The 27401-nt window shown below is 35.4% G+C and overlaps 1 protein-coding gene across 7 annotated transcripts in view; it reads right to left on the bottom strand.

Moving 5' to 3' along the window:
- Positions 1–1176: 1176 nt before the first annotated feature.
- IRAG1 (inositol 1,4,5-triphosphate receptor associated 1) overlaps positions 1177–27401 on the bottom strand; it is a 121333-nt gene continuing 95108 nt past the window's right edge. For 5 of the 7 annotated variants that reach the window (XM_075426473.1, XM_075426467.1, XM_075426470.1 and 2 more), the window contains 13 exons: positions 25814–26407; positions 24159–24237; positions 21192–21312; positions 18455–18485; positions 17455–17595; positions 14543–14674; positions 13640–13781; positions 12930–12979; positions 10906–11013; positions 9727–9794; positions 6785–6904; positions 5767–5898; positions 1177–4454 (listed from right to left, as the gene is read on the bottom strand). In XM_075426473.1, coding sequence (XP_075282588.1) covers positions 4214–4454; positions 5767–5898; positions 6785–6904; positions 9727–9794; positions 10906–11013; positions 12930–12979; positions 13640–13781; positions 14543–14674; positions 17455–17595; positions 18455–18485; positions 21192–21312; positions 24159–24237; positions 25814–26407 — 1959 coding nt within the window. In that variant the 3' untranslated portion in view covers positions 1177–4213. The remainder of the gene's footprint in view (positions 4455–5766; positions 5899–6784; positions 6905–9726; positions 9795–10905; positions 11014–12929; positions 12980–13639; positions 13782–14542; positions 14675–17454; positions 17596–18454; positions 18486–21191; positions 21313–24158; positions 24238–25813; positions 26408–27401) is intronic. The other 2 variants (XM_075426471.1, XM_075426472.1) reach the window with 2 other exon arrangements.

The raw sequence follows: 27401 nt of genomic DNA, 5'->3' as shown, positions 1-27401 counted from the left end.
GGGAGCACAGAACTGGACGCAATACTCCAGATGGGGCCTCACCAGGGCAGTGTAGAGGGGAAGGAGAACCTCCCTCGACCTACTGGCCACACTCCTCCTAATGCACCCCAGAATGCCATTGGCCTTCTTGGCAGCCAGGACACACACCTGGCTCAGAAAGAGCTAATTATAGACTGTAACAGTATAAAAGGTCTTTCACCTATTTATGGGTCTTCACCTTTACTTGTGTGATGAAAAAAAAACCAGCCTTATACTGAATGTTTAATTAGTATTTGACCTAAATACTTACAGTAACCTATAAGGAAAATTCCCGGCATCTCATGCCAGCACATTTTAAAATGCTGATGAGGATTGCTACACAGAAAACTTTTGATATGGAACAACAGACTTAGATGTTCTCTATATTTCTAAAGCAACCTTGAAGCGTGACAACAGGAGAGGAAACAAGTTGCAAAAAAAGTACACGTAGAAAATAAAAAGATCAGGGTCTTCCCCTGGTAACAGTCATTCCTTTGAAGGCTTTCGCTGTCCCAAAGTTTTTCTCCCTGACACAGACCATCAGAGATTCAGAGGTGACATTTCTGTTCTTTGTGGAAATTCAACATTGTCTCCTTCCCACTGGTCTGGCAGTTCACGTCTCCACAAAGGCCAGGCTTCCCAAACCTCCCAAGCCTACAAGAACACAAAGCAAATAAAGAATCCTAACCTTTCACTCAGTCTGCTTTGGTCACAGATCTCCCTTGTGGCTTTCCGTGTTCAACCTCCCCAGTGACAGGCAGCCTCCCTCTGAAGCAGGAGTTAAACTCTCTCCAGGATATTTCAGTTTCCTCCCTCATCTTGTTTCTATGGTATGACAGGGATGACCCTGCTTACAAATACTTTATCTTTTGAAACAGTAGTTTGCTTGGTTCTTCTACATCATATTCCTGAAGAACTGAAAGACTAAGAACAAGACCTTTGGTATGTGTAACATGGCACTACATTATGCAGTATAGACAAGGCAGTATGCATTTCATAAGACATAGCTATTAATATGCAGATAGCGCAGGCAAAAAAAAAACTCTAAGGTAGCAATACTGATGACTTTGAAACCATACTTTTATTTCAAAACTCAAGTATGTGATACTATACAGTACAATACCAGCACACTTGTGCAAAATCTTACAGTATTACAAATTTAAATATGATACACAAAAATAGTGCCCTTTTAAAATTCCTTTTACTAGAAACATCTGTGCTGTGCGGGAAAAACAATAAACGTGTCTTGTTAAAGCAGAAAAATAAATATTGCACCTCAAGAAAACTATTTCAGTGCTAACAGCATAAATAATAGACCTATTTCTTGTTATCTGATGTGATCTTTAAACACAGAAGAGGTTGGGCTTCTTTTCCAGATAAAGCAAACTAATATCCCACACATAAATTACATTTAGAATATTTTTTGAACTCAATCTAGTTTCTTGTTAAAGAAAGGTGTCTTCATTAACTAACTGAAAAATATAAGCAAAAACATTTAATGTGCTGTTAGTCATTGTGGTTCATTATTTTTAGTGGACAGTTTGCTCAAAGTAGTTATAAAAAGAACAACTTTTTCTTTAAATAAACTTTATCTTCATCTTTTCATCCCCATTAAAATCTCTTGCCTCTTTCAGTCCAATCCCCACAACAATTAATAACTTTGTGCCTAAATATACTTGCCTTATACATGCAAGTAGTTCAGTTCAGATCAGTACAACTACTTATGGAAATCTGCCCTTGTGCACTAAGTCCACAAAAAGCCAGTGTGCTGAATTTCAAGAGAGGATGGAGACCTTGTTCACCCACTGACCAAAAAAAACTTAGCACGTGCTTAACATCAATCATTTCAAGAGTCCTATTGATATCAGTAACTTTCTACATGTACTTAAAATAAGGTGTTGGACCCACATCAGTGCAAATAACAACAAATTCATTCGATGATAGGCATTGTTAATGATTTTTCCCAGTGCTCAAGATTTCCACAATCATATAATCAAATAAGTGCCATAATTTTTGACATACACGATTCTGAATATTCAGGACAATTTACCTTCAATTTTTATTGTCTTATTAAGTTATCAATGCTATTGTAAAGAATATTAACTTAAAGAAGTTGATTTTAATAAAGAAGTATTCAAAGAGCAAGTGACAAGTTTCTTCAAATACCGGAAGTATGTGAAATGTCACAGTAGTTCTTCATAGTCAGATATGCTAACTGAACCAAACAGATACCAAGTAATTTGCAAGAAACCTTCTTCTGTCTTTTTACCAATTACAATTTCAGACCAAATGACACTTTCCCATTATCCTTTTTGAACTTCCTTAAGCACACTGTTCCTCAACAATATATACTTTAAAATAATAAACAAACCTCCCAACTGTTTATAGACTTCCCCCCTCCAAAAAAAAGTGGTAGTGGTCTGCATTTCAATTTTTTTAATTTTTCTGTTCTTTCTCCATTTAAATGTCTCTTAAGACATGTGGCTAAATATGTAACAAACAAAATTCACCAGCAGGATATTTATTACTAGTGCCAGATATGTGAATTAAATTTCTGACTAAGTTAGAAACCTGTTTTCTTTGATAGTTAGCTTGAGGTTCAGTGTTTACACCAAAAGAAAACAAAACAATACTAACCGCATCTGAACTGAAATTACAGTACTTCGTAACATACTTATCCTTCAATTGGTAAACAGGCCTGTAAATCAGTCAGAAAATACCAGAAGAATGCAAGACACGAGTGCAATCAAGTGTCACACCGATTTTGATATTGTGGTTAGATTCAAGCATATAGCCGTGGAAAGACAAACATAGTTCATCTTCAATCAGAATTGATGTTCAGCAGGTACATATGGTATACCTTAAGTGGCATGCATTTTGGTCTCAGCCCTAGGCTGGTGTGTTTCTTTTTTTTTTTTACAGATAATGGCTTCACCATTTTGAAACTGCTTGTCTAAAAATTTCAGGCTTTCTCATTCTTGTGTAAGAACTCACAATTCCCAAATAGGCAGAACTGTTAAAAGATCTAGCCAAAAGATTAATCTATCGCAATCTGATAACTTAGCTTTGAAAGCATATCAGAAGTTACATACTTGGCATCAGATTCTGAAAATGAACTACTAAAAACATGCAGTGACCTCTTTAAAAGTCCTCACTGCTTTCATGTACTGATTCATCTAGGCACTGGTAGGGTTTTGGCTGTAGGCAGAACTGTGTTCCTAGCGCGGATCTCAAAGGATATCTATTTTCAGTATCAGCAATAGGGCAGAATCCACTTAATGTGATCACCTGTATACAGAGGTTTGAAGACCTATTTTTTTTTTTTAAAAAAGGAGAATTGAGGATTGCTTCCCACCTCCAAGACTGCTGTATTTTGAGCTTGGGCAACACATCTGATCTTCCAGACAGCAACTACTTTCTGCTGTAACCAGTATTGACTCTGAGTGGCATAAGCAAATTTGTTGCAAAGCATGTCCCATTGATATATCAGAAGCTCCCAGATTTATTTGACGATATCAACTCTGCCACCTAGACCTCATTTTAGATTTTGGTGTGTATCCTACTTAAAGTGGTGGTCCCATTCTTAAAGTCTATCATAAAACAGATTTATGCATGTACTTTGTATTCCATTTAAATAATCATATAGATAATTCCTCTTATAAAATTACTTTATCAGCAAGGCATTTGGTCTGATAATATAATTCTAACCTTCAATAGAAGAGCTTCTATTTCTACCCAATAATCATGAATAAGGAAATGAATTAGACTCTTAAAACCCAAAGGACTTAAATGCCATTAGTACTTCAACAATCACCAATAAATTCAGGAAATGCAAAGTAAAGCGCTAACTGCAAATGCAGGTTTTATGATTTTCTTCAAAATCATAACAGAGATGTCAATGTCCTGTGCAAATTGTTCTTTTAAATGTCTTGCTGGTTGCTGGTTACTGCCACATTCCTTACCATGACTCAATATTACTTTATTTGTATCACTCATTTCAGACAGGATTATTTATCAGATTGTAATTTTGGCAAGGTATATTCAAAATGTATCTCCAAACCTGATGGTGTGGAGTAACTCACTTGTCTAACAGATCACATTTAACAACCATAAAGATGACTAAGCACTACCTTTAACAATTGTGTTCTAATACGCATACTTGCTCAGGTACTATAAACACGTGGTTGTTCCTTTATTATTCAGTGCGTTGCTCATGTTGAAATCCTGAGTTCCACCAGGAATATTGATGGGCAGCAGAACGGCTGGGCTTCCCTTCAGGTCCCTCTGATTTTTCATCACAGGAGTTGTATGAATGGTAAATTCCCAACATCACAGCAAAAATTATTATCGCAGCCACTACAAGCCATACCACATTCCAGTGTTTACACAGTTTGGGGTACAGTATATGTAAATAATTAATGATGACTTCAAGTCTGCTGCAAAGTTAAAAGAAAACTGTTACATATTAATCATATGCAAATTTATTATCTTAAGTGTTTCAATTTGAGAAGTGTCACAGATGTATGATGCACCATCTTTCTTGCAAATACAAACACCTTGTAAAAGAAGAATCAGACTGTTAAGTTCTTTTAAGAAGAGCTGTACACTCAGATATGGGTGATATTTGCAAGACAGCTGAAGACCGTAAACTTGACTTCTATTTCTCCCACCTGTGAACTGACAAATCTCAGAGCCTGATATGATTTAAAATGCTGCACTGTTCATAGCTTGCTCAACTAAACTAAACATTAGAGCATGTTGTAAACATTTCTTCTTAAGAGCTTCATGACTAGTGAGATGGCTGTCCTTCTGAACATGGCTGAAATCTCAAATTAATAGATGTTTACAACCATAATGGTTATGGAATGGGAATGAATTCTTCTGGATCAGGTAAGGATTCCTGCTTTAGCTTGGTATTGGATGTATTACTTACTTTGGCCAGCATTCAATTCCTCTCTAATGCAAAAGTCTCTTTACTTTTAAAATGCAGGAAGTGGTAGGTATATCGAATGGGGTGGTAGAATCATCAAGGAAACTCAATAATTAACTTGAAGAAAAGTTGAAAATTTCAGAAAAGTTTTCCAGTTAGGCATCAAATGCTTCAGGTGAGACAATATGCAGAAGATTCAAAAGCCCCCAGTATAGATGAAAAGCATTAGGTACAGATGAATGCAATAAACATGTCACTCTGCTGATAGGCGGGAACTCCAGCATAGTGCTGTTCTGCTGCATCTACTCAGCTTCCAGAAGGAGCAGGGACCTGCTGGTCCAAGTCAGAGCTAGTCCAACATAGCTGAGGAGCTTGTCTTAATCTGCATTCATCTTGTGGATGTACTGAAAGACTCACCTGTGAAGACCCTTTGGGAATGACATATGGCACAAACACGGGCATCAGATTCCTGAATTACAACTTTCATGAGACAATGCATGCCTACTGAGAGATCTATTTCTGGCATCTAAAGAACTTCTGCAAAGTATTTTTTACCTCAAATCAAAACCAAACTCCATCAAGATGAAGCATCTTGATGTCAACATACAGTTTTGGTTGAAATATCAAAATAGAAAGTTTTGCATTTTGCAACTATGTTATCTTGGAATATGCCTGTCTGTGAAAATATTGTTATTTCAAATATGTGTCCCTAGACTGGAAGAAAACATGTCAAGATAATATTATAATCCACTTAGTTGGGTACCACAAACCGATAAAAGTCGCTCCTCTTGCCTGGACATATTACACCATTGTCTCACCTGCTTTTCAGGTTTTTTACCTCATCTTCATTTTCACTTTCTTCATGTTCATCATGACTTTCTTTTGGTGTCTCTTCATCTTCTTCCTTCAGTTCCTGAAGTTCTTTGGTTTTCTTCAAGCCTTCCTGATAGCTATAACACAAAAACCATTTTTCTTAGTTTGGCACATTGTATAAGCCTGTTCCTATGTAATGAAAAATTAGCTTTATGCTTTGTTACATGCAATAAAACTCAAGTAGCAGTGTTGCAGCAATAAAGACCACGAGTATGGCACACAGCCAGCCACCCTTCCTTAAGAGAGGATTATATAAGCTCTGTTATCAAATTCATCATCTTGAAAAAGAGGTTATAGTCCTCAGCAGAGCACAACTTTTGTCTGTTGTAAAGAAGTTGGTAAGTATTTCTCTATTATTTTTCAGTCATTTTGAACACATCCTCTAGATTTTTTTTTTTCCTGGAGCGTAAGTACAAATCAATGCAAAAGATAGATGGCTTGTTGCATTGTGCAGGATCAAAATTTTTGCCTCTCTTCACACAGTACAAAGTTTTTTGCTTGACACTCAGAAATTGATACCAAAGCTGTTAATTGCCCCAATATATGTTGTGTGAAGCACTTTGTGACACAAACAACATGAGTTTACTGCACAAGTTGATACCAATTCTTTACTTATTTCTATGTACACTTTTCAGAAAAAACATTGTAGAAACTTGTTTTGGAGTATCCTGTCATGAAGCTGAACACTACTGACATAATAACACCCACCCAAATCAGAATCTCTAATATTACTGCTCTTCCACAGTTTGGCTAACATTAATAAAGGATGAAAGTGAACAGCTATGATGCAAATACAGTAAGTGAAGCTCACTCACATTGTTTCCCACATTGCTTCAGTTATGATCATCTAGGAGCTCATATCAATTATGTCACTCATTTTGCATTTAAAGTTACATTATAAAAACATATGTCCTCATCTGGTAGCACGTATTTACAGACGTAGTTCACGTAAAGTATTCCCACCCTTTGTTATATGCTTCCTCCTCTATCTTGGCTTTAGTTTCAGGATTGATTTCTTCCAGCCCACTTTGTGTCAGCACGGAAGTAGGGGTTTCACAGTCAGGCTCTCCATTAGTCTTACCACTGCCAAGACAAAAGAAACAGACAAACAGAAAATAACACCACTGAAATGTATTTGAAGTATATTACTGACCAAGAACAATCACACACAATTTTGTGACTCACGATTTTTCTTCTTTAATGTACATTGGAGAAATGTCTTTCAAATCAAAAAAATTAAACACTAAGCAAAACTTTAGTTTCAAAATATTGTAATTTAAGAACAGTAATTAATATTTTTCTAAGGTATTAAAGCTTGCATTTTGTGGGGTCTTCTTGAAAAAATAAACGAGCATTTGTTTCCAAGCTTATCCGTGGCATTTATTTGCTATTCTTTAAAATATTTCCCTCAACTTTCTAACAATCATCTTTGAAATTGTAGCCTGCTATGCCAGAGGAAAATAATAGAAATAATATCAAATATTAATTTAACAAAACCTTTCTCTTATTTGCCTTTCAGCTGCTCCTTTCTGCTGACTTCATACACTGCACTGACGCATAGGTTACAAAAATGCAAACACATATATAGCTTTTGTCACTAAAACTTCAAAGTAAAAGCTTTGGACATTTAGCCTAAAGATAAGCCATTACATATTGCTCTCTTTCTGCAGTGCTCACGTGTCCTTATTTATTTTACTCTGGTACAAATAGTTTAAGTGATTCAGACATGATGTAGCAAATCTATCAAAGTCAAGGTTTAATAAACTCAACAGTGGATCCCATTTCAACTCCTAGAATCTGATCATTTTTTGTAGGGCTTATTTTTCTGGCACTAAAATAAGTGGCAGATTAATTCATCCCGATAGACACCATCTGTGGGCAATGGACTTTCTCTCACGAAGTCATATTAACAGTAGTCATTATTTTCACTTGGACTTTAAACATCATTAATATAAGCTTGAAGTGTTTAAATATATAAAACTTTGCTGAACTATGTGATTTTACACTACTATAGCATATATACTTATGCTGAAACTCGAATTTCAAGTTCTACTTCTGTTACTTGATAACATGATTTGTTTTCTCAAGATCCAGTAAGACATACTGGTAAGAATTTACCGCAGAATTTCTGTACAGTTTCAAAAGATGGTCTAAATCTTGCAGAGTTCTGCTGAATTGTAACAACTAGTGCCATAGTGCACTGTTTTTGTTTTCCCAGTTGTTGCATCTTTTCATTCTTGGTAAAGCACAGAGATAAAGCAAAGACATAAGATAAATTTTGTCCTGCCTCAGCACTAATCTAAAATACCTGAAAATGAATATTCTGTACTGATGTGAGATCTACATATTTTAAAGCTTTTAATTTGCATGTTTAAAGCATCCTAACAAACTTTGATTTAAATTAATATTGAAGATATTTTATTGTGATACTGCAAACAGTCTAAACAACCAAAGTAGTAGTAGCAACAACAACATCATCAATGTGATGTTTTAGTAAGATTTGCTTCTGAAACATCAGCAAGCAACTTCCTTAGAATGTGCATCATTTCCTGAAAGAGGTAGGTATTTGGAAAAGTGCCTGACAATTTTTTATTTTTGCTTTCTGGGCTGATTGTACATATGAATAAAGTATATACACACAGGTTTGCAAATGCAACAGTACCTGTATCCATAATGGTAACTGTTTACAAAGACCTTGTAGAACAGCTTGAACATGCCATCTGTTCTCATCCCAGTTTCACATGTCTTCATATTGCCCATCTTTGTATTCTATTATTGCAGAGACTTTACGTTTCAAGAACTTGTATAAAATTATGTGTGTACATGAATGTCAACTGGAAGAACTTAAGAGTTTTTTGCAGAAATATGTAGATATACATACTTTCCAGCAGAACAATTCTTTGTCTTCCTTGTCCATCTAGCTATTATTTTACTCTGAACGGATTATTACTTAAACCCATGGAATGACTCATGGAACTATTATGGAAAATGGACAGCAACAGCACACTTTAATTCAGCCAGGACATGTATGCTAATGGAAAGTAATACAGAGTCAAAAGGGCAAATGTTTTAAGGAAAAATATTTTTGCAATTTATGGACATCAGAAAAATATAGATATTGAGGTATTTGCTTGCTACAGGCTGAAAAAAATATCCTCTTCTGTATCTCTATTTTTTCATTTTAAAATGCAAACTTCTCTGGCTGTTATAACTAAGATTTCAAGCCTAATGCTTTAATTTAGCTGAATGTTCAATTAAATTTATACTAAAAAAAAGAATTACCACTCAATTTAATCTTTGTTTTACATTCTGTAAAATTTTGATCATCTACTATTACGATAAATTATACTTTTGAATTTCATATACTTTATTCCTATAAATTTAAAAACCTACATGATGCTGGATATCATAGTATTGCAAAATATGATTTTTACCAGCTGGCCACATGTTGAAAACACAAAGGCAAAACACAAACTTCTATTAATGGGACAGTCAGGTTAAGGAATATTCATACCCAGGGTTGCTCATGGAAATATATTTTTAAAATTCACATGCATTGCATTGTATGTAATACTCTTCATTTTGTCAGGATCTGAAGGCAGGCCTACTCAAATGTTTAAATGGATAATCTTCTGCTGCATTTTTTTACTTTATGACTTCTAATGATCATAGTGGGCTCAATTTAGTTCTGAAATACTGCTTGTAAACTCTTTGAACATGAAAAGAACAATATGATGGTGACAGTAAAATAGTTAGCAGATCGTGAATCAACCTAAGCCAATATTGTGTCACTGATTTCAATACCTATGCCTTGGTATAACTTCTGTTAGAAAATACAGAAATTATGTAATTTTCATTTCATACTAGGATTTAATAGGTAATGAGAAGACCTAGAGAAAACTCACTTTTCTAGAAGTGCTGGTAGAACAGGAGTAGATGTTAGATTGCTCCTTCCATTACTAGGTGATTCAGACTGTAAGTGACAAACACCAATAAATGTTACATCCATGAATTAATTTCAAACGAGTTTTCAATAAAACGACAAAGTCAATGTGCTGCTTAGGTTTTCTTTCCACACCCATGAGCAAGGTATCTTTAATATGGAGCTTCTAAATTAGTCCTACTAACCACAGTAGACAATGGGCTTGCACACTAACGAGAATTTTCTGCAACATTCCCTTCTACTCCACTTATGTTTTCCAAGAAGTCTTTCTTCTTCATACATTGATCAGTGAACAGTAAAATTATTACTTCTCTCCATATTATCCTAGGAACATTAATTTATTAGCTAAATTCTCAATGGAAAATTCTAAACAAAAATAAATTATAATAAACCATGGTAAAGAAACACACTTGGTTCCTGAAGCAATTGACTCTGAGTGCACAATAACTAAATTGCACAAACATTGTTTTTTAAAAAGTAAAACAGATTTAGCTTCTCAGCAACACCATTTAAATAGTCCTACATTTTTAACAGAAAACTGCATAATTTTCAGGTTATGTGCCATCTTAGCTCATCTCTGTTTGGAGTTTTCCTCCAAAGCATTTACATACATTTATTAAGTTCAGATAAGATTCTCATTTAATTTATTAAAATTTTATAAAGAAAAAGTCAAAGGCTGATAGGTTCACTAATCCCAGATCTTCTAAATTTGTACCACATACATTTCTGTATGGCAGTTATAAGCTTTAGTTTAGTGGACTCTTAGGCAATGAAGGGAAGCACAGTCCAATCAGCTTCTATGGGTTCTAGTTAAAACTTCTCTCTTACAGTGGACAACTATTTTCACTACCCCTTTCCTGTATGTTACTACAGATTAAAAGGCAAATTGCCTCAGCTAATGTCTAATGCCTCTGAATGACCAGCTAGCCCTATTCAGCTCTGCGTCCAAAGTCATCATCTATGGAGGCAGATTTTGGAGGCATATGTCCCTTACAAAAGAGGAATTACCTTTGTCCATCCTCTTCAACAGGCTGGAGTCAAAACAATGAAAGAGCTTACATTTTTTTAGTAACTATGGCTTGGCTGTATGCAGAGTGTTTTAGACAAAAAGTAGTATCTTTGAACTGTGGGTTTTACTTACCAGGGATGGCATTGAAGGTATAGGTGAAGCTGTTGGTGACTGACCAGGAATGTTTAAGGAGTTAAATTTAGGAACAACAGCAACACTGACTCTCCTCCGAGGCATATTCTGTGACAAATAACATTTTATTTTCTATCATAAAACAAGGTAGACTGAAGAACAATTCTACAAGTTAATAGGTGTGGCAAAGATGTAGGTTAATGTCCCTTGGGGGAAACGGGAGTTGTGAGCAAAATTAAGATAAATGGCTGTTAGGGCTGTGGTTTTCCCCAGAACTTCCTCTTAATGTCTGGTATGGCAAGTGCTTAGTCTAAAATGAGGTGTTGTACAGGGATGCTACTCTTTTCCCTCCACACTGAAAGCCCAATAATGTAAGTCACACACCAGATATGTTGCAGGCTGTCATTGTCAGTTCTTATTAGAGGCTATTATCTTTGGTTAAACCAGATTTATAATGATACTGGGAAAAGTGCCAGTGTCACAATGACCAGAAAATAATGAAGTTACACACCAAACTCTTCTCTTGGTATGTACCCATTATGATATACTGTACCCACTAAGAAAAATTAATTATTTCCAAACCTACAAATTATAACTTACAGAAACAATAACATCCTTTCCCTCCACAAAAGAACAGAACCTTCTCCCCCACCCTTGAGTTGTTAGCTGTCCATCCAGCATCATGAGACATTGCTTACATTTCCCAAAGACCATGGAAATTTTTTACACAATAAATACATGCTAACTTTACATAACATATTGTAGCCCAAGTATAGATCATATTGCTGTCATTAGGTAAATAGCCAAATACTTCATCCTATGATATACACCTTGTGAAATCTACTCTTCCCACTGATTAAAAAATTCCAAGGCCATATAGTATCTAAAGCTTCATCTTAGCACATATCCAAATACCTCTAAGATTCTGCTCTAGATAACTTTATGAGAAAGGTTTTAAACAGATTTGCTGCATATATAGAAGGAGTCACCTACTCCCTGATCCTAGTGCTAGACAAATCCAATTAATGACAGAGGTTTATCTAATGTGCTCCTAAAAAGCTATACTTGAGAGTCAGCAGCCATGTTAGGCAGTCTATGCAAATGTTTTGGGGTTTTTTTTTGCCCCTCTTAATTATCTGGACTCGTACTTGTCCTTGTTAAATTTCATCTGTTTTGGGGACCTCTGCTTCAACTTATATGGTTCTCATTCTGAAATCCAGTCTTGTCCTCAGCATGCTCTGTGCTCTAATTCTTTCTATTCAGCACTTGGAGGTGGCAGGAATAAACTAAATCCAAATAACTACAACCCAAGCACATAAAAATATGAAAAGAAATAATAGACTGAATATAATGCCTCTGATCACCAAATTTCATAATGGCCACATTCGGACTTGGCTCTCTCAAATCACTGGTTGTTTTAGGAAGTTTTGTACTAAACTACCTCCAAAACTTGGAATTTTTGTAGAAATGGAACACTGGCCATGTCAAAGTTATTAACTGGTAAAGCCAAAACAATCTGAGAACACCTCTCTGAATGCTTTCTCAAACCAAACAAGATATTCTGATGCTAACTGTAAAATAAGCCCCACTTAAAAATAACTGTTTACATCTAAGGTACTTTGAACATGATATAATTCTTAAGATAATGAAAATGATATGATCATGGAATCCCTGACCATGCAGTAAGTTTTGATCCCATGTTCAGCTTCCTCACTGAGGAACTACAATAAAGCACAGGGCATAAGCAATTCTCTGGAGTACAGGTATGTGGCCTCAAATACAATTAGTCCTAAATAAATAGGTCCCTTTATTATTTATAGCCTCACAGCAAGCATTATCATCATCACACAGTCTTGCTTAATCACATATCCAAAATTACAAAGCATTTGCACTAGTTTACATGAACAATATTGAGAATTTATCATCACTATGTTTTGAACACAGATTATAAAATTGAATGTATGTAGACAAAGAAATTTCACTACATAAAATGTTCACTTGATTTTCTGTATATTGTAGAATACCTTTCCAACAGTAAGAGACATGGATCTAGATGAACGAGGTACTCCATCTTCTGCATAAAAACAGTAGATAAAGAACAGTCTTAGATTATATGAGTATCTATAAATAATATTTATAGAGCCCTTGCTTGTATTTCAAACTCAGATGTAGTATATTTAGACAAAGTCTGTAGTGACTTATCTGTCATACAGTTCTGGTCTTAATTACACCTGCAGAAGAAATCTGAAATAATTGCAAAAAATTGAACCATTACAATCTTTACAGAGATCAGACAAAAGCCCACTATTTGCCTCCATATACAAGTTTTTGCAAAAGAAAATATGAGTATTTCAGTTTCCAGCAAACTAGGAAAGAAAAGGTTGCAAAAAGAAAAAGTAATTTTTTATTAATGAAATTTTGCCATCATCTGTCATCTAAGAGGTAGTTGCGCCAGAACTGTGCAAGCTACACATACGTGCAAGAGGACAATGAAAATGTCGTTGAATCTGATCAGAATTCTGTGAATGATAGTGATTTTAAATTACTGTACTATAGCATTAATTATGGGTTATATGAAGTATTTTAGCTGTTATATCTGTAATTTTTTGAAATCTCCTTTGGTAGATCAGAACTTCATGAACAGGTTTCATGATACTTCACTTTTCAGCATTAATGGCACCAACACCTCTTTGTATAAAGGCAAGACAAACCCTTAAATTTTTTTTTTTTTTACCAGATGCACCATAGCTTCTGCTAGAATTCTGACTGGCAAGTTTCTTGAACTCCATTAGTTCAGCATGATCCTTTTCATACGTTCTTTTCAGATTTTCCACATACTGCATCATTACTTCTGTTGCCTTTGACATACGCTTCTCCTAAGGAAGAAAAGAAGGGAATACTCAGGTAACCTCTATACTTCTCAAACAAATCATTTGCCTCTATGTTTACGCTCCCTTTGAGGGCTAAATCTGGAATAGTTTTTAAAGAAATACTGGTACATCCATGACTGAAACTTCCTAAGCTAATTAGAACACAAATGCACATGCATTCATATATATCCACAGAATATCATAATTTATTTTGTCATATATTTATACAGTCTGCCTGTGTGACTATGTTATTAGTTATGTGGTATACATACATTTGTTTTCAAACTCTCGAAGGTCTTAGTCACTGGCATCAGTCTAGTTACTTTAGTGGGTAGACAGAACAGTCTTGAATCTGGGAGGGTATTGCTATATTCTCATTTATACTTGCTTGGTTCTTATACTCTTTATAGTTGTCTGTCTAAGCTATTGCCAAAGGCAGGTGACTGAACTAGATGAGCCTTTTGACGCAGAAAAGCTTTCTTATTCATCCTGCAGTGATTTTAAATAATTTTTTTGTCATGCAGATATAGTTCTGAATAATATATATGCTCTTATTGTACAGATGTTGAATAGCTTCATGGGTAATCTTCCTCTGTTTGAATCTGATGTCCGCACTGAAATGGTGTCTTATCTGACACTACAATACATGTCTTTAATCTGTCAAAATGGCAAATAAAATTCAAAGGGCTAATATAACCTCCAGCTATGGTTGAAAAAGAGTGAACATGTGCAGCCAGGATACATGTTAGACACCAGGATGTTCTTACCTGCCGAACAGCTCCAACCATCTCAGCACGACTAGATAGTCTAGCAGCTAAACGCCGCAGAACAGCAATATCCTCCAACAGCTTCTGGTAAGCTTCTCTGTGTTCATAGTGATGCCATAAGTGAGCTGAAGACTGAAGTGAAAATACATAAGCTCTACTGTCATGTCTTGCCACTTTTAGTTTAGACGAAGTAGCCTGAGCCACAGAAGTGGGGCAGACGTCTCTAGGCAGAACTACACATGGACAAATTAGCCCCGGAGGAGTGCCATCACTACCACCAGAGATAACCTAGAGATTTCTGCCGCTTTGTTTCAGAGCATAGTGCAGGCACACCTTTCGAGGACTTAAAAAGGGCTAAGCATGTTTGCAATACTTTTCCTTTTGAAATAAGTGATAAATCATGCCTAGCTACCTATGAACTTTACAAATGCCAAGCTTATTTGAACTAGTACTAACAAATGATTGCCAAAACACAAAGAACATTTTAATTCGCTGGGCATAAGGTATTAAGAAGGCCACTTACGTTCTTTCAGTTCCATGATAATTCACTTATTTGGAAAATAAGACATGATAGTCTCAAGAATTCCAAATGTAAAGAAGTAATCAAAACAAATATGGCCTGTAAATCAAACAGCAACTGCAATTTCTTAACTGTTTTTTTGTCAATCAATACACACATTTATACACTGGATTAATAACTCTGATAGCTCAGACTAATACTGAAAAGCACTGAAGCATATAACTTCCTTGGGATAAATTACCAAAAGAAAGAGGGAATTTAATTGTCTTTTTAGCCAAAGCCTTAGTGAACACTTCTTCAGTGAACGCGTTTTCTGTTTACAGAAAAGTTGGATATGAGAAAGCCCAGTATAGTTTAGTTCAGGCTTACAGGCAGACTTTGTGATACTGGATGATTCCTATAAAGAGCATTTTCGGGATGCATCAGTTTTGGCACTGAGGTGTCTTAAGTAATCACTGTGTTGCTGTTTACACAATTATCCCTCTGACCAGTTGTATTGTGCCCTAGTTCTCTGCAGCCCCTCACTTGTATTACTGCAAGAGTAAGTCAATGCATTGAAATGATCTGTGTGAAAAGAATAATGTTTCCTCCTCCTCTTCTTCTCCCCCTCTTCAAAAGAAGGGAGTGATGTGCAGTAACTTTTTGGGTAGTGTTATTTGAGAAATTGCATTTGTAGTGCAAACCTTTGGTGTAGAAACTCAGCCAAGATACTGATGAATTTGGCACAATGACAACAAATGCAGCAACAAAAAATTCTTATTTATCACTGAAGCTAGTGATATAAAATTGCAGCCAAAATTTGACTGCAAGACCCAAGAAGGCATAAGGAAATCTGAGAAAAACATGCACAGAATTTCAGATTTTCAAGTTTTTCTTGGCAACTGTAACTTATTTTCTCAAACAAATCTTAAATTCACGTAAATCAGCTTTCTCTTGAAGTTGGTTTTTGAATTAAACATCAATTATCACAAGATTGATAAAAAAATCACAAAGACTTGTAAAACTGTCATTGAGCCACATAACATGCTTGTCCTACAGGAATGAAGATAACCTCCCACAGAGACTGGAACAAGTCTAGGTCTAATAAGATACAGATCACATAGAAGTTGTCATTTCATTTAATTGTTAGCTTATTCCATTGTACAGAACAAAAGCTTTCATATGAAAATGGCAGTTTCCACTATGTTATAAATTACATTAAAAAGATTGTAAAAGCCAGACTGTAGTGTGTGAACTGCACAAAGGAGGAAAAAGCTAATCACATCCGTCCCATGCTGGCAACATGGTCCTTGGTGCCTAACTAGGGATTCTTAGCAGAAATACATGTCAAATCTAACAGACTAATTGTTCACAGTTTTAAGAGCCCTTGTACACTAAAATGTGTATATATATAAAATATTATAATAAATAAACCCCTGAGATTTAATAGGTTGTTTCTGCTCGCTCTTTAAACAGAGAACAGAGGGAAGAGCAGCAAAACACTCAAAACATTTTTTTCTCCAGGAACAATTAATCTGGAAATGCCGATTTGACATTCCAGATGACAAGATGTAAATATCACAATTTTTTTTTAATTGTATCCTTTCTTACCTGATGTTCTTGATAAATTAAATGGGAGAATCGTATGTTCTCCTATTTCTGAAAACTATGGCAGCACCTCCTTGTAACATGCAAATTGGGTTTATGGGTATTTCCTTTAGCAGCATGGCATCTAAGCATCCCTTCTTTTTTTTTTGCACAAAAACACATGCAGCACATATGTTGACACAGAGATGTATTTGTCATTTCACTTAGAAAATCCAGAAAAAGCTGGCAAGAAGGACTAAAAACTACTGTTGATCAAAGAATGTCAGGGACAGCTGTAATGAAAACCTTTACAGACCCATAACCTGATCCTGGGATTGCATGTATTCCCTAAGTAATCCTCGCTGTTTCCTTTGCCATATTGCTTTCTATTGTCTGCAGTTAAGAGGTCTTTCAAGCGGCAAATCTCAGGACTTGGAACATTTCAGTATCTCACCTAACTGGAGACCTCAAATTTATTGCTAGTCTTGCCCAGGAGAGCATGGATCAGTGCTCATATTGCAGCTCTGAATGCTCTTCGCTTTGTCACAGGTTTATTCCAAGAATCGAACAGTATTTATTCCTGAAATCTGTTAGAAGCAGGGCAACATCCTCCATGCATTCCCAACAATGGTGGCCACTCTGGCAGAAAATGCTCTCTGTCATATATAGTGGTAGGCAGCTTACAGGAAGGAGCTTGTGTCACCAAAAATGAAGTTTTGGTACTGAATTTCAATATATAAGGAAAGCATAGCCACACATATTTAAAATGTGTGTGCACTTTCATGTACACTACAGTTCAGAAAACAAATTATTGTTGTTTTCTTACCGTAATGGCTGCTTTAAAGTTTTCCAGTTCCTTCTCAGCGTTCTCTTCAGTAAGATTTCTCTCTCTCTCTGCTTGGTTAATTCTAGATTCCAAGGTATAACTATCATTTCTAAAGGCCAAGGAAAGTTGTACAAATACATTCTGTTTGGATTTAAAAAGGCATTTTAAAATACATGTCACAGTAACATAATTTCCTGTAAAAACTAAGATATGTTTAACATACTTTGGTGCTTAAATAAGTACTGAAACAGAAAATTGAAAATTTTTCAGATTAGACCGTTTCAAAAATCACTTCTCTCTACTTCCTCTAAAATATGAATGAATGTGTTGCTGCCTCTTTTCCTGAATGTTTTTATCGGAGATGAGTAGGACAGAGACAGAATGAAGAAAGTAGCCTATCAAAAGTATCAGAATCACAATGGATCTGTTTTCTAGCTGGACTTCTTCCAGGGGTCCCCAAGGTTTTCAAACAGATAGTCTGTGTAGAGGAAGTCCAGGGATGAGCTCACCATTAGCATTGTTTTACCTAAGGGATAAACACCTACCACTGAATCCAGCAATGTCTTGAACTGAAAAAGTAAAAATTATGTAAACTAACTGCAAGATATCATAAAAAACTTCCCCAAAGCTCCTATTGGCCAATACAAAAATGCAGTTCAACTCCTTTAGTTTCTGGCCTCATTTAATCTCAATTTTTTTTACTATTTTAAGTAAATTATAAAAATTTCCAAAATGAATGTGTCTTTTATTAAGAAGAATGCACAAACAAGTGTTTTGCTTATTCCTACTCGAAGTCTTTTTACAATTTATATTCCCTGGGACAATTGCCCATATTTCATAAAACTGTTATTTTGATTGAGCTCAATATGTTTTTTTTCTGAGAAATATTTTTTGGAAAAAAAAATCCCATTACCTGATTCTAATAACTACCATTAGACTTACAGTAACCACTTAAAATTGAGGCATATGTCTAAAATAATGAGTTTAAGAACATACTTACCTCAACTTCTTTCTCAGTGAGTGGAGGGGAGCTAGAAATAAAAGCAAAAAATTCACATTTGCCTCTAAAAGCAAAGCTATTATAATATTTAATCAAAAAGAACAACAAAAGACATCTCCCTTAAATATTTTATGGTTTCTTTTGGTGAAACCAGTATTTAATTAATTCAGTTGTACTTGTTAAGGCTAAACCCCATGGATTTTTTTAATAGTGACAGCATGGTATCACCTGAATATTGGCAAAAACATACCAAAGTTTCTGACAACTGCAAATACTGCTATCTGCACTACATTGTGATAAATTGCGAGTACAAGAGCAAGGCAGAAGTTACCCTTTTAGAGTTGTGGGTGACTTAATACACTATACTTCAGATCATTATCTTTACCCGTTTTCCTTCTGTTAACAGTCAAAATCTCAAGACGATGACTGCAGATAATCACAGATGGGCAGAATTCAAAACCCAGCTCACTGTATACTGAACTACCCCATTTTGGCTGCTAACATTGTTAGAAGCTAGCTAACAATGATTCTGACGCTGACAAAATGTATGTTTGAGTTTTCCACCACAAGAAGGATCACTGACTATACATAAACCACAAAAAGTTACCAAAACAGTTTTCTAGAACAATATAAAAGAAATAAGACAGACATCACTATATTGCAAGGTCTCATTTAAAGGCAGTCATCCCATATGTCTAAATTTACACGTTCTTATTCCCTATAATTGTTCCAAAACATCAGAGAGCTCAGTTTTACACAAGTGAGTAGAGACGAGAAACATCTGAAAGAAATGACAAATTCTAGTGGGTGCCAGTGATAGGACTTGTGGTTGACATACCTATCATGCACTGTGCAGACATGATACTTTCAGAAAATTCAAATATTATTGTAATATTCATTGCACCATTAATCCCAAATATAGAAACCAATGCATCTGGCATCAATGAGCACCAGATTTTTCTTGTTGGGTAGAATAATATTGATACTTAGAGTAGAGACTAGAAGCAGGGAGGCCAGTGTGTCTCCTGTGTTGGAAAATCGTTCTTTGCCTGAAGTATTAGTATTCATATTACTTATTGTTACTTAAGGAGGAAGAATACTAGAAGGAGCAGTCCTTCTAGAAGGAAGTTCAAGCATCTGTGTGTGTTATATACCACAAAACAGAATGATAAAATTCATGTCTTTCCTTTGGCTGGGAAGGTTCTGGGAAATTTAGAGTGAGAATGAAAAGTTATGTGTGTATTTATTCAATAGATTAAGCCAACAGACTAAAGAATATTACCTGAAAAACAGAAGATTTGTATATTATCAGATCCTCAAAGCGAGTTCAGCATTTACCTATCTAGTACTTAGCCATGGAATTGCTTTTCTTTTCAGCATTTTATTACAGTCAAGCAGTGGTCTCTTAGAACTTCTTTACCTTGTGCATTCATTTATATAAACTTTTATATAAAATGTTGTATATAGCAGTTTCTTCACAACAGATGTTAAATATTTATTTCATCTGCACAGGACACTTATTGACTGCTTTAAATGATTGAAGGCCTCTGGTATTTATAGTATAAAAACACACAGGTGAATTTAGGAACAGTTTTGACCAAACATGTTTGGAATTGTTTTAATGTCTAATAAGCATTTTTTTGTTATGGTTTTATTTCTCTCAAATAAAAGGCTTATGCAGGAATATGGAAGAAGCTTAGCTTTATTCTAATGCAATACAAAACCAAAGATGCTCAGTCTCTAAAGTTATCAGTGGTGTAAGGTATGCAAGGCATGTGGTGATAAATGCTTGATTTGAGCTTTCTTCCTTACACTTCTTTGGCCAGAGCAAAATATTTTCTGAAGTTATGGACTTCTGTATCATTTTAAACATAAATCTCCCTCCAAAAAGGAAAATTCCACTTAAATTCTGTCAAGAAAATGTTAAGTGTGGATAGCAGTAAACTCAAATCAGAACGAAAATTTGTATTTCTAAAGTTCTGGACAAACAACTGGCAGGTATAGTCTATTATGACTCCACCTCAGAAGAGCATGGACCAGAGGATTCCCTTGCTATAGTTACACTGTATTATGCAACAATAGCTCTAGTTTCAAATGATCTCTTGTATGATGCTACCCTACACATCTATAACATGCAGACATACTGTTTCAGGCTGCATAAGAAGGAAAGGAGAAACTCCTGAGCAAGGCAGGTGTTAGGCAATCTGTTGGTAAGTGCCTACCTGCACAGCCCAACATCAGGGAATTCACCACTTAGTCCTTCAACTACGTTTGCAAAATAAACTCAGTTTCCCTGAAAAATTGTCACCTGCAGAAAAACTGCAGAATACTTACGTGCCCAAATTTTACCATTGGAAAACATTATCTGGCCTGCTTATTTTTCTAGGGGAAAGAAATACTAACATTTTCAACATGAATTTATATCTGCATCACACCTGAAAACCAGGCATGGACAGACTGATAGAAAAATCTGTATAAAAATGTACTTGCAGCATGCACGTTAGGTTTCAGACTTTTTATGTAGAACTTACAAACTAATTTTAAAAGTTGGCCAGTTACTGGAAGTTGATGGACTCCCCAAAATTTTTCAGACAATCTGTGTTGCACATTTTAAGATGCAGCAGTTTGCCTACTTATATGGATCCCCTATGAATGGAACTCCACAAAGCGAGTTCACTGGAAACCATTAGTGTGCCTTCTCCCGGATGATGTCTTTCTACTTCTAATGAGCTTTTACCTTCCTGGAAGCGATTTGTGCACTCGTAGTTTTCGCAGCAATACATCAGGAATGCTGGGCATGACATCAGAGCTATTCTTTGTCTCTTTCTCTTCAGTGGGGGAGGGGAGAGGTGAAGGGCCTAAAGACATTTTCAGATAAAAAACTTTTATGTTATTAGAAAGTCGTGCTTTAACTATCAATAGTCAGCATCTCAGAGCCAAATAGGACCTTTTAGCCTAACTGTGTCCTTTTTAAAGTCAATGAGGATTTCACCCCAGCTCTACTAGGTGCAAAAGTGAACAACAAGAAAAGGTTCATCCCTTCGTGCAGAATGTTACTTCCTTTATGGTCACAGTGATACATCACTCATCTCTACTGCTAAAGTAAAGATCCCATGTCTTCCATTCAAGTAGTGGCCACAAAAGTAACCAGTACAATTGTCATCCTTTATGTAGAAAGACTGAAGTAATATGCGGTCTGACAGTCTAACACGCACTGAAAAATAATCATTGTTTTTGTATTTTTCCTAGAATTCAAACTGAACGTAAATTCATTACTAGAACATCTAACCTAACGTTTTTCATTTGGTCTTTACCAGTACAGTTACATCATTTCTGGAATATTTTAGCTTAGATTTTTTTAATAGACTACTGTTATTTTCTAAATCTTTAAATGACACCTGACAAGATGAAGTCTAGTACAATATACTGTACTACAGATTTTGTGCACCATTTATGGTGATGAATCTACAAGATGTACTTGTTTGCACTGTATGTTCATTGAAACAGGACATAAAGGTTATAATTGCATTCTCTACTTCTGTCACTTTCATAAGGACCAACATATGGCTTAAACATAGTTTTTAAAATTCATGTTACTTAATTTTTTTTTTAAATTTTATTTCATATATAATAATTTCCTTATCTCATTCTATCTTGCCAGAATTTAATGAAGGCCTCTCCATAGGAAAGTCAGGTTCCTCAGTCTGAATCTCAGACTTGGGAATGTATCTTTGTACAGCTCACCTCACCTGTTCATTTGGATAACAGAAAGATTCTTAGATGTGCAAAACAAATAGTGTGAAAAAGCTCAAATTTTGTAGATGTGGAGAGCATTAACATGAAAGACAGAAGAGAAGGTGAGACTCTTTCTAGCTACATTTTAGATCTGTGCATTTCCTTTATATTTAAAAATTCCACTATTTACTTAAGAGCAGCCATGTGTGTCCTCATAAAAAGCCAGTCTGACATCACAATGTCTCCAGATCTAATATATCCCACTTATCTAATCTTCTGTATATGCTAAGTTGTGTTTACTAAGATGATCACAATAACTTGGCATTGATAGCAAAACATGATGGAGCCAGTATATTTGATTCATAACAGTCATAATGAAGTAGCTGTCTATTTCCTATTGTTTAAGCAAAATTACTACTCTAGTTAAAAAGCACAAGGTAGCTTTTATGACAATGTAAGGAAGTAAGTCTCCTTAACAAATGAACTAAGGATTTGACCCCTCACTTGTTTACCCCACTGAGTTGACTCAAAGGTCAAGGAGTTGACCCTTAATGTTCTGATTATCATTTAGGTAAGTTAGTAGACTTTAAAAAGCTCTTGATGCTCATGAGATCTTGGTTGAAAAGCTGAATAAAATAATGCTTAGCTTTTCATAATGTTTTGCTCAAAAGTTTCAAATCTGCCAAAATTATGTAACAGGCTGGTAAAATGGTAACTATTTTACACTTTCAAACAAAGCCTGCTAAATAATTTCTGGGAAATGACATATTAGCAGAGTGACAGGAATAATATTACCATATCTAAGAATCCAATGATAAAATCACTAAAGTCAGAAAGTGGACGAGAAGTCTCTTTTAATCTTGCTTCATTCAGACTGAAGATCAGTCTGTTTCCAGAGATAATATGAAATGTAGTATGTAGTACCCATCTCCCTGTGTAACAGAAACTTTAAAGCATTATGAAACAGTCCCAAAGCAAATCTATGAATTAGTAAAATGAAAAGTGTTAGGAAAAATGGAAATTGTCTTTGGATCAAATCTTGGACTATCAGTTTCAGGTCTTTTCATATTAACCATCCCTATTACAGTTAATGTGGCCTTAAAAACACTCTGAACAAGTTCTGACTTAATTAATTCCAAAAAAATGTATAGTTTGGGTTTAAATATTTTCAACTGATCGTTCAACACTACTGCTATTTAGTTCTTCCAGCTGTTAAATTGTCCTCAGGATTATATCTTTGCTCTTTTTTCTATTCTGAATCTTTTTAGATGCAGCCTACAGACACCAAACCTCATTTGCTTGTGTTAGATTGGAAAACACATTTGGTGCTAGATTTCTGTTTTCTCATTTATGTAGAGTTTTAAGCCTTTTCCTTATTAAAAATCATAAAAATTGAGGTAAACCCCCCCAACTTATTGTAAGGCATATTTTTCCAATCCTTCAATCACATTTATGTCTCTTCTCTGACTTTACTCTTACTTATCCACATTGACGTAGAGCTGTGGACCAGAAGTGAATATGCCATTCCCTAATATTTGCCACACATACACTAATACAAAAAAAATAAAGGATTCCATCTCTTATTTATACTTTCAAGGATCAAATTCACCCTTATGGCCACAATATTGTGCAGAGGTCACATCCATTCAATCCATCACTGCTAAAACTTTTTTCAGAAAGTCACTGAAACTCGAGACAGTCCTCCATCTATTGAATACAAATCAGACTCTGTTCCAGGTATGTATCTTTTCATTTAGTTGTAATAATATCTACAGTATCTTCTTTGCTCAGATCATCAAGAAATTCAGGTACCTTGATTATTAGTCTCTCTTATTCATTATTTACTACTCTCCTCCATGATTGCTTCATTACTACTACTATTTCTATTAAGAAAGACTTTTTTTTTTTTTTTAACTCCATATTAGTCAATTATAAACACACACTCCTTCCAGCTTTTATGATACCGCACCTTTTTCCTGTTCAGCTGCTTCACTAAGTTCAGGAAGTTTAAGTCCGACTAAGTTTTGATTTCTCATCAAAATATGCTCCTGTTAAGAAAAACAGTAACATTTCTAAGTAACTTCAATAGAAATCTCAATATTCCTGCCATGTGAACACTAAATATAACATTCACTTTAGTTAATAAACATAATGGAGATATCTATATTATAGTCAGATGCTACATAGCATGGATACATGTACATTCACACCCACATTCTTAACTCAAATTTCACACATCTATTATTTAGAAAAATTCCTGGTCAGGCAAAGAGAGATCTACAACATGTACCCCCTACTCAAGCAGAAAAAATGAGTTTTGGTAAATGGGAGGTTTTGTAAATGGTAACAAAAAAAAGCAATTTTAGATACAGCCATAGTAATAAGTCACTAATCCAGAAAGGAGAGAAAATTCAGAAAATCAGATATATGAGACTTTACCACTTTGACTTTGACTTTGACTCATTTAAACAATTATTTAAGAATGGATTAGTTTATCGATTTCATAGTTCAAGTTGATCCTCCACAAAGCTGATACATTTGCACCGTTAGAATTAGAAACTGTAAGTCTAGCCATCCTCCACCTGCCCTTCCTCTCACAGACAGCCATTTTTAAAACTCTGAACACTTTGAGACATTTTCTAAGAATGTTCAATGAGCAAAAAAATCATATCAAAACAATTTCCTGTCCCCTTAGATCTTGCAAATGTAATGTTATTGCAAAGGCTAGCATTCTTGAATGACAGGACTACTGCCCTTAGAAGGGAGAATACCACCCAACACAGGACTCAACACCGCTCAGCTGAACAAAGTAAAAGTGATTTTTAAATCTAAAGAAAATTTACAAATAGTAAACAAGATGCAGAGGCTTGTAAGCCCTCAAACAGAGAGTATAGTAACCATCTCCAAAGTTCAGTTTAAGATCTGTTTATATGCAGGTCTCAACCCACTCATACAGAAATCAATTAGTCAATATTTTGTGAGAGCCTGTAGATCTGAGGACAATTCTGAAGGAGCAGAAAAAGCATAGCACAGGGAAGCAAAGGAAATAAAAGAGCATAAGTGACCTTTTTAAAGAGAACGCTGTTACATCCTGAGGAAGGTAACATTCTTCAGATCTAAAACTCTCTTTAGAAATGAAAACAGATAATTTTTGTCCCAAGTACATTTTACAAATGATATGATTGTTAATCAACTGCTTCCTGTTTATAGCTCATGTAAACGATGCAAAAATGAGATATATTGTGTTTTAGACTACCCTTCTGTCACAATGAAAGCAATTAGTATTTTCTTGACACCAGTACTACCTTTTTTTTTCTGGGGGCCAAAACCTGCATGTGCAAGACCATACGCACATGCGTATGTGCATACTGAAGACACCACAGTGCAGCTGATGTGTATTTGAAGAGAACTAAGAAATAGAGTAATTCCATGGAATTTAGTTACAGGTTACAATTTACTAAATTGCAAAGGAAAAACACAATACAATTCTGGATTGATTTTGCTGAAACTTTCTGATGATATTATTTCATGTTTCTTGCAATGATAAAGACAATGCTAAGTTGAAAATTTAGTAAGATATGAAAATAATGTTAAAACAGGATACAACTGATGACTACAACTTACCTCTCTGAGCTTTGTCAATTTCTGCATTCGAACTGGTTGAACTTGGATTTGAAGGTCTTTGAATGCTTTTAATTTATTGCTGGATTTATTACCACCAACAAAGCTTTCATCTTCCTCAGATGCTAATTTTAAAGGTGTTTTATCTTTCTGTCCAGGCTCCAAGCTATCCCATGATACAGCCCGTAGTAGAGGAGGACGCAGTCCACACAATTTAAATTCTGGTTTACATGAAACTTTATGGTCCTTCATTTCTGGAACAGGATTTTTTAGCTTTGAGTCTATATTTCCTATTCCTGGTCCTGGTAGATGGCTTCTTAAACGAACATCACTTTCTTTTGCTTTCTTGAGGAATAATTTTCCAAGTTCAATTTCACAAGCATTCATGCAAGTGTTAAGAGACATTCTGCCACCATCGCCACCTGAAGGGGAGCATTTAGGTAAAGTATCCGTATGTTTACATGGATCAAAGTTTTCTTTTTGTTCTGAGAGCTTCTCTTTGGAGTTTTCAAAACCAGCAGAACGAGGAACCAGCCTTCCCTGAGAAATCTTTCTCTGATCATTCTGCCTTCGATCAATTAATCCTTTTGCAGTATTCTGAAAGTAGAGGGACACACATAAAATAGAGAAACAAGTGCAGATTTCTCTTTTCCTCTGCCCAAGGACAGATTTTCACTGTAAAAAGCCATTTCCTTTTCAGTGACATCTGCTTTTAAACATGTGCTTTTGATGAGAGAAATAATTTTTTAAAGACACTTGAAAGATCACTGAATTGGGATCTCATCTCTGAACTTTTGAGATAACCTTCTCCCATTCCAGAGTCCATTATACCAATCCACATACAGCCAAGTTTCTCATCATCTTAATGTAAGGTTTGTCTAAGTGCATGCCTTTAACCCTGTATTTTGTAGCACTATTACTTTCCTTTGATTGTTTTCTATTAGTCTCTCACCTCCCAAGGGAAAAAAAAATGGGCTTTTACACTAAGCTAAAGCACATATTGTAGTTTCTCTTCTTACTTTTGTGTGCAGTACCGTAGATTATCATTTGGCTGCAATCTTTGCAGAAGAATGGGCAAAAGAATGTTTGCCTATACATTGGTTACTTCGGTACAGAATCTATATTTTGTCTAAGAGCACCTGTGTCAGCAATTTAAGGCAACCAACGCACAATCTAACTGTGGGCTCTGCCTTAGATCTGTTGTTACTCCTCGCCTTTATAGTTACTGCTCCAAATACTATCATACTGATTTTTATAAGTATTGCCTAATCCACTCATGGAAAAATCTCTTCAAAGGGCCATCTGATATTACCTAAAACAAATTAGGAGGCATTTATATAAACTTCCCCACAAATAGTTGTGTGGTGCAGTAACATCCCATCAGTGGTGCAGAACACGATGGACAGCAACCTCTTCCAGTGAACAAAGGGATCTGGAAGTGGATATCCAGCTTACGCCAGTGTGACTGTAGCAGATATTTTCACTTGTAAAATTACTGATTTTAATTGAGCTAGAGCAGTGTGCATGGCAGGATGCAAAAGCTAGCTGTAAGCCCATTGTCCTCTGCTACATTTGCAGTATCATTTTTCTT

The sequence above is a fragment of the Opisthocomus hoazin genome, chromosome 7, assembly GCF_030867145.1.
Source record: "Opisthocomus hoazin isolate bOpiHoa1 chromosome 7, bOpiHoa1.hap1, whole genome shotgun sequence".
In the NCBI taxonomy this organism is placed as follows: domain Eukaryota; kingdom Metazoa; phylum Chordata; class Aves; order Opisthocomiformes; family Opisthocomidae; genus Opisthocomus; species Opisthocomus hoazin.
This window is presented reverse-complemented; position numbering and strand designations above follow the sequence as displayed.